The sequence below is a fragment of the Engraulis encrasicolus genome, chromosome 19 (genome assembly GCF_034702125.1).
Source record: "Engraulis encrasicolus isolate BLACKSEA-1 chromosome 19, IST_EnEncr_1.0, whole genome shotgun sequence".
NCBI lineage: Eukaryota > Metazoa > Chordata > Actinopteri > Clupeiformes > Engraulidae > Engraulis > Engraulis encrasicolus.
Window position 1 is genome coordinate 7,629,562 of NC_085875.1, and position 8,542 is coordinate 7,638,103.

Below are 8,542 nucleotides of genomic sequence, written 5' to 3' on the forward strand. Positions count from 1 at the left end.
TGAATCTCATATTTCAACTGACATAATTGCAGCCATCAACCAAAATATGAAAACAACTCAGTAAAAATACGAACACTGTGTAAAACGACAGGAAAAAAACAATACAATACAAAATGATTGATAAAGATAAAAATATAAAATGTTTTATTTGCCTGACAAAACTAAAAGGCTCCAAAATACTACAATCATCTGATCTGTTTGAGAAGGTGTGTGTGTGTGTATATATATATATATATATATATATATATATATATATATATATATATATATATATATTAACTCTTGAAAAAGATGACCTCTGTGGATTACACACTTGGAGTTGGTGCACAATACATTTCTGCTCATACTGCATATATCAGCACTGTCCTTCGAAGGTACTGGTCACTCAGAATGTCTCATGTCCGACATCAACTAGTCTTAATGCAATAAAACAGAGAAAACCAACAAACACTTCAAATGGGTGGTGCGCTTAGTGCAGTACTGCATTGAGTTTATCTCATAGCCTACATGATAATACTTTCGTCAAAACTCGTCATCACTAAATACACTGTAAGCCTGTTCATCCTTAATTCCCTCTGGTTCTGAGGGTGTCTGGGACACGTGCAAAGACTCCATGTTTGCCCCCAGCTCCTCAAGCTCTGCAGATAGTTCATTGCGATTTGTTTCATGTTCCTCCGGAGTCAGACGACCGTGCTCAGTCCCAGATGACAAATAGTCTTCTTGACTCTTCTTGCTTTGGCCATCCTCTGCCTCGTCATTTGAACCATGTGGGGGGCTATAGCTAATGGGGCTACCTCTCTGTGGGTCATCCCTCGTTTCTGCATCGGGGCCATGGGCACTGTAACCGGTGGAGGGACGCCTAAGTGACCCATCTTCCGTCCTCCCATCTTGACCGTGTGAACTGTAACTTGTTGAGCTACGTCTAAGAGGAGCATGCTCCACCCCTGCATCTGGGCCTCCTGAAGTCAGACTGGTTGGACTAAACCGCAGTAGATCCTCTAGCTCCCTGTCTCTAGAGCTGTAGTTTGGTGGGCTGCTTTCTAGAGTCCCGTCGCCTGCGCATCCATCCAGAACACGTGAACCATAGTTGCTGAGATCAAACCTTAAAGATTCTTCCTCTGTGTCTATGTCATGTGAACTGTAGCGGGAGGGGACTACTTTTAAACGGCCCATTTTTGACTGCTGATCCCTAAACTGTGAGGTATATGTGGTGCGATCGAAATGTGAAGGTCCTTTCTCGGTTTTCTCACGTTTAAGACCACGTGAACTGTAGCTGTGCCTTGTGGGGCCATCCTCTGCATCTAGTCCATGCCTGTAGGATACGTTAGTTGGGCTCCGCAGTAAAGGAGTGGAGACTGACATGGGGTTTGCCTGCCAACGTTGGTCAAAGTCTCTGTCAAACATAGCAGAGGAGGAGGTGGAGGGCCTGTCACCGAACTTGGTCTTTGATGAAACATCTAAATGAAATTCAGAAAAACTAAATAGGTCCTCTTCTTCCTTTTTTGTAGAATGCACACAAAGTGTAGAGGTGTTCGAGGGGCTCTGTATGTCGTGATGCAAAATTTCCAGCAGGTGGCGCATTTTGCCCTATAAAAAGAGAAAGTGTGGTTAGAGTTGTAAACAATGCAGCGTTTCAAATTCTCTCATTTGATCGATCAATAACAAAACCTTACCTCATCCAGGCGATGCTTGTTATTGTCGATGTGACGCTGGAAGACTCTTTTCATTACTCTGAAATAGACAGATACAATTGTGTATTTGTGATGTGCTAAAATCAAGCCTGCATAATCCCCATGCCCTTTTTTCTTGCTTATTCATTTGTTACACAGATGTTAACACAATGCACATCTTATTCTAAACAAACACAACAAAGTGTATTGCTTACATGAACTAAAAATAAAACAGATTCTTGCGCAGTTCTTTTTTTTGTGGTGGATCACAATATACTTTCCGCTTCCAGCAAACAGTGAAATATAGACAAAGCTGCAGGTTGCTAATGTTGAGGTACATAACTTTCAATCAGTCATCAGAGAAAAAACAACATTTTGACAATTAACCTGTGCACTATTCATCTACCAAGAAAGACAACAACACATTCACAAGCCATGACTCAACATCCAAATAGGACTGGTGACCGCTACAGTCATCAAAATATTCCCATGCTGCACTAATGTGTTCACTCGGCCACTGCCACAGTGTTGTCAGGAAAACGCTGAATTATCGCACCAAAACCTCAAAATTAGCTTTTTGGGATAACATTATTGTACAAGACCCAAATTGTTGTTTCAAGGCATTAAAATGAAAAAAAAACTGAATGAGAACTCTGAAATGATCGTACATCATGGTTTTTTTGATCCTACAGAGGTCAAAATGGACAAAAGTATGGTACAAATACGATAATTATTGTACATCTGGCAACACCGCACTGCCACCTCATATCTGATTTTGTTGCTTTTCATTAACTGACATTGTGGATGTATTGTCCTCTTGCCCCATTGGTTGGTTTTATTATGTTTCCTTTTCAACCTTCAGTAGCTTTAAAGGGACACTGTGTGAGATTTTTAGTTGTTTATTTCCAGAATTCATGCTGCCCATTCACTAATATTACCTTTTTCATGAATACTTTCCACCACCACCATCAAATTCTAAGTATTCATTATGACTGGAAAAATTACACTTTTCATACATGAAAAGGGGGATCTTCTCCATGGTCCGCCATTTTGAATTTTCAAAAATAGCCATTTTTAGCTGCAAAAATGACTCTACTTGGACCATACTAGAAATTATTTGTTTATTACTTAGTAAACTTAGTAAACTTTCATGTAAAGATCAAATGTGGCAATAGGCAGCCCGGTTTCAATGAGCAGCATAGTTGCAGTACCTTTTTTGACCATTTCCTGCACAGTGTACCTTTAAGTATGGGTACACATCCACATCACCAGGTGCTGAACCAAAAGGGCTAGGAAAAAGGGTGAAAGAATGTTTTCCCACTGACCCTGTGCTCAGATTTTGTACACATTTCCAATCTCCGTCGGTCGATCACCTGATGAAGACTGCACAGGTGGAAACACTGTGTAATAAAACTGGGAGCAAATTTTGCGTGCAGAGATTCTTTTCACCTTTCTTAATTTTAAGCCTTTGAGAGATGATCACACTGGCACCCAGTGGTGTCAAGTCAACAGCGTTGGGAAATTGGGACCGAAAGACTCTCCGTGGGATGTCCTGGAGTCATGGCAAAGTTGTTGACAACATTGCCTAGCAACCAGATGGTTAATGGGTTAATTAGCTTTGCCTGGGCGTAACGGGCAGGGTGCCGCTGCCTTGGCAATGCCAGCTTGTTTGGCATCTAAATTACTGGTTAGCTTGGCACTTTAGTCCCCCTGCCTGCCTTTGTGTGTGTCAGCTTATTTTAATGCACTTTAAAGTGGCCAGGATGAGAAGCAAAATAACACAGACAATCACTTGGATTAGAGAACACACACAGACACACACACGCACATTTCCCATAATATATCAGCACAAACCTGTCACTGTACAGCCCCAACGTCAAGATCTCATTGGTCACATCTGCAATGAACTCCAGGTACAGCAATTCTTCTTCCCTATGTGAGAAAGAAAAAGATTACACAGAGCTAGTTTCTGAACACAATAACACTTGCATTGAATGGATTGCATCTCTTTTTTTTTATATTAATTAACATTTAAAGTGCCTTACTCTGTGTTCACCTTCTTCATGATGGGCGACTTGGTTCCATCTGGAGACATTCTAAATCACAACGGAAGACAACAATAAACTAGAATCACATTAAGTCCCTACAGCATTTTCAGAGGAACAAACTCGAAAAAGAACTGATACTGATCCTGTTCAGCGCACATTATCTTCTCATAATTCAAATAACATTGCAAGCTTCTACAAAAATATGAATGCACATAAGGCGCTTAAAATAGAGAAAAGAAAAAAGAGATGACAAAAATATTCCGTAGTAGGCATATGCATAAAGATGAACATGAACATCAAACAACGTATGAGCACATGATTTGAAAAGGCACACCTGGCGGAGGACAGGAAAGCACTGCTGGTGGTCTTGTCCACTTTGTTCTGTTTCCTGCAGTCATCAAGCAATTCAGACTCGAGATCAAATGTCTGCAAGAAATTGTACAGATACAGTCATTTTACTCGACATTTCCGAAAAGAGTCTTACAGATGAAGCTGGTATGTTTTTAATCATGGCGGTTCAAACACATAAGAATGAATTCTGTAGTCATCATCCAAACCTGATTCCTACCAGCAGTGACCCATGTAGGCGAAACGAGCGAAGTGAAGCAAGGGGGAATTCAGTGGTCCATTCTGATAGCTCAGCGGTCAACTGGTTGCAGCGGCGAATCAAATCGATTGAAACATTTACATTGTTTACTTGATTGGCTGCCTCATGCGAAATTCACTGCTCGTTTGCATACTATTAAACTTGTCTCTATATTTTTGCCCCACTTTGCTTGCCTCAATGTAACAAATGGCGAATTTCGCTTCACTTTGCTAAATGTGTCCCCAACATAAGAGATAGCTTAGTTATGATAGCTCCAATACAAATAAAGTCCACGAATCCTTTCACGACCAGTGAACCTGTTACATTTAGTGGTCTCAAAATGAGTATGACTTGCCTCGGGAAGGTCCCATTCTGTAGAGAGGGTTCGCTTGGTTGTAGAGCTGAGAGGGGGGGGAAGCAGACAGCATTACAACAGCAGTCTCAATTAAAAGTGCAGACCACATTTACCCCCTGGAGATAGCCATTTGTAAAATTCCACAGACAAAGAGATGCATCCTCTTAGTCTCCTTTTGAAATGTATTAAAAGTACACACCGGCGTTTGCCTTAGAGAAGGCATAAAAACGATACACCATGCAGAAAAACGCAGTCATATTCGCATGCATATCCTTGCTCTACTTGGTATTGCTCATCTGGAGTGGTCTAACTTCAATATATTCAATATACTACATTTTAACATGATAGACTAGTATAACACCGCTTTAACTTTCCCCCTCACCCTAAATTCTGTTAAAATGAGTACCTTACATCAACACAATCGCACTGCATCAGTGTGAGGTAAGATGCCTTTCTGAGGACAAGAATGATCCCATAAATTGGCATTGTTTGTTCTCTACCTGACGATTCACACAACCACCATCCCATCACACCTGTCCTATACAGTACAGGCCAAAAGTGTGGACTCACCTTCTCATTTCTGCATTCTCTTTATTTTCGTGGATTTTCATTGTGTATTTTCATGCAGGGCATCAAAACTGTGCTTGATCACATGGAGAATATCGTGCTTACCAAAAAATATCATTCTAGCTGTTGTCCAACAGCAATGTCAGCTGTCTATCCACCTGACGTCAACACGGCACAACTGATGGCCCCACACATTTCAATCAGCTTATTTTTGTTTATTTTCAAATAAACCAATCCATATGCCAATCCTAATTGAACATTAAAGTCCTCCAATAACTCACTAGAATTGTAGAACTATAATTTTGAGACCTAAAACCTAGTTTTAAACACTTGCCAATACAAGCATTTTGCAGACATTTTCTTGATCTGATATTGAGTCATAGCCAGTTACTTGGAGAGGTCAAACCTGTGTTGGGGGGGATCTGTGGCAAGGTTTTTCACTTTTACTTTTACTTTTTGTATCACTATTTCACCTAGATAATCGGCTATGCTGACCAAGTGACATTATCAGATCAAGAAAAGCTGTCTTGTATTGCTTGTATCAATTAAAATTGACTTGACTGGCTGGGTATTTTTACTTGAAAATAGACAGAAAAATAAGCTTGTTGAAACATGAGGGGCCCTCAGTTTTGCTGTGTTGACGTCACTGTTTGGCATATTTTGATATTTTTTTAATAATTGTTTTTATTTTTTATACATTTTCATTTTTTTTTGTTACGCACAAAATTATGCATGTGTTCATTCACAGTTTTGATGCCCTCCCTGAAGATGTACTAAGTTCTGTAAATAGCCACAAAAATAAAGAGAATTAATTAGATGAGAAGGTGAGTCCACACTTTTGGCCTGTACTGTACACGCTTGCATAATGTCAATGTGATGGTGCAAAACTAAAAATATTAATAGCAGATATCTGGTGTGCTGTACTACATACACTGTAGGATTGGAGTCCTGCAGCACCAGCAGTGGGCTGATCTTCTCCTCCGGCGGTTTCCTCCTGGGCGGCGTGTAGAAGCGATACTGGGCCAGCTGCGACTTGGTGTCCTTCTTCAGCGTGCGCGGGGTGAAGGGCTTCTCGGGCGTGAAGCACTGGGAATGCTTCACCATCAGATCCCCGCTGTAGGTCTTCTGGACCGGATCCTGGAAGGCTTTAAAAGAACCCTGCCCACCAGATGTACCCGGGCCTGGGCCGGGGCCGAGGCCGGGGCCAAAGGCGCAGCGGAGGGACTGCTGCCGGTGTAAGTTGAGGGTGGTAGCGGGCCGGAAGCTGATCTCCGAGGCAGAACGCAGGAGGTTTCGGGAGCTGCCGCCGCCACCACCGCCGGCCGTGGCCGCTCTGTGGGACGGGTAGACGACCTGTCTGACGTGGAAGGAGGTGTTGGGTCTGGGGGAAGATGTCGTGGAGCCTCCCGTGTAATGGCAGCCATCTTCGTCGTCCTGAAGAGATGTTCTGCTCTGTGTGGGGGAAAGATGAAATAGCAGAGAAAAAAATGAAACCCTGGTTCAGTGTGGTAGTGACATCCAAATGTATGTGAAGATTCATACAGGTTAAAGAAATACTTCTTGAAGAAGGCAAAACGTAATAATTGAAAAAAAAAATGTTTTATCTTGCATCCAAAAGGCTTCTTCGGGTCTTTTCTGATGAAGAAGTTCCAGATTCACCAATATTTAATTGAACTAAATATGGCTTTTGAACATTTGAAGATGCATTTTAATCTAAAAGCCTTCTTCAGTTATGAAATAAGTTCAGTACTTTCATCACATTTTCCTTGATTATGTGAAAGCCCTGTGTGTCGTTGAGACACACCACTCAACAGAACACAGTGCTTAAGCACAGCAACATTTTAATGAATGCCTCACCCATACAAGGGGGCACCCCAAGTTTGAGGGTACCATGCTCAGTCATGGAGGGTGCGGGAGAGAACTTGTTCATTACTTCCCTCAGCAACCTGGCGAGTTGGAAATCAAACCAACAACCCTTGGGCTTCAAGCCTGACACTCTAACTTCTTACCCACCAATGAATATCCTGTATAAAAATGACTCATTCTTGACCATCACTGTATTATTTCTGAAAACAGCCGATGTACAGTATTGGATATCACTATGACGCCATGGTGACATCTCCACTTACAGCTTTTGAAGAGCAGGAGTCTCTGGTGTCATCGAATCCACTTCGCAGGGACCTGGAAGATGAGGAGCGCCGTGATGATTCTCTCTTCAGCCGCTCTCGACGCCTTTGATCAGAGTCTGTAACAGATAACAGATGTTAAGTGCTGTTGTTGGGAACAGAAAAAACACAATCACTTAAACCATACAAAACGACTTTCTTACATTTGATGCTGCTTTGCAGAGCCTTTGGTGCAGATGTATCCACGGCAGCTGAAAAAAGAGAGTGCATAGCAGATCAGCAATTCAGTAACTTAATGTACTAACTGATGGGTTACAATCAACAGTCTTCTCAAAACCAAAACAGTTAGATGGCTATACATCAATGCAATTGAACCCACTGGTAGGCCTATGAAAATGGGCTGTAGTCATGTTCATTAACTATTGGCTACAGACAAGTGGCAGAGACAAAGTACCGGTAAACACCATACCACTTACCCTTTGCAGTAAACACTTTTCTGTAATGTGCAAACATGTGGTCTTGAATGAGATATTGCTTTGTCAGGTTCCCAGATGATCCTCCGGGGCAGTATGCTATGAAACATGTAAAGAAAACATGTGAGCTGAAGACCTTTTGAAATATGAGTGACATTGCTGTACAGTTTAACACTACAAAACACAATGTAAACTATTTATTAGGCAAGTGTCCCCCAGTTTAATCCCAGATATAGACATCCGTAGGCTACCTGTCTCATCCGTATCTGTCAGAGCAGCTTTGCATTCGGATTACATTGGTTATCTCATTAGCTACCATTGTGTATTGTGTAGCAAAGAACCCCGAGCCAGCTTTACTTGAAGCAATGTATTCTCTCGTAGCAGACCAGCAATGCATACAATTAATGGTGAAAAATAACTGTCTTGCTGTTTGAGGTGTGGCTAAATTCAACTGAGCAGTGGGTTAGCAATCGATGGCAATTCAATTCAAAGTCTGCTGTCCTCAGTTAGCTTATATTAGCTATCTCATTTTTCTGTTCGGCAAAACTATGCTACGAAAAGGACGATTTACGTTACCTTTCTTTGCATCCATCGTGGCATTTCTTATAAATCCCATACTTGTATTAATGCTATTTAATCCCTCCCATGGTCATTTAGTTGGGAACAAACATTAGCTAAACTCCCCCTGTGTAACCTTTTCAGGCTTCCCCGTCGCCA

At 41.6% G+C, this 8,542-nt stretch overlaps 1 protein-coding gene across 1 annotated transcript; it reads right to left on the reverse strand.

The window, feature by feature from the left end:
• Positions 1-461: 461 nt before the first annotated feature.
• On the reverse strand, positions 462-8,542 carry spata7 (spermatogenesis associated 7). Its single transcript, XM_063224016.1, has 11 exons — positions 8,402-8,542; positions 7,829-7,924; positions 7,556-7,603; positions 7,356-7,471; positions 6,158-6,678; positions 4,660-4,705; positions 4,053-4,144; positions 3,716-3,766; positions 3,525-3,602; positions 1,674-1,731; positions 462-1,587 (listed from the first exon to the last, which is right to left on the reverse strand). Exons 1-11 carry the CDS (start codon positions 8,439-8,441, stop codon positions 523-525), a joined length of 2,211 nt encoding a protein of 736 aa, XP_063080086.1. The 5' UTR covers positions 8,442-8,542; the 3' UTR covers positions 462-522.

Coding starts and splice junctions, on each gene's coding strand:
- spata7 (XM_063224016.1), bottom strand. CDS start 8,441: ATGGGATTTATAAGAAATGCCACGATGGATGCAAAGAAAG. Junction 6,679..7,355: donor ACTCCTGCTCTTCAAAAGCT/GTAAGTGGAGAT, acceptor TCCCCCACACAG/AGCAGAACATCTCTTCAGGA. Junction 1,588..1,673: donor ACAAGCATCGCCTGGATGAG/GTAAGGTTTTGT, acceptor CTCTTTTTATAG/GGCAAAATGCGCCACCTGCT.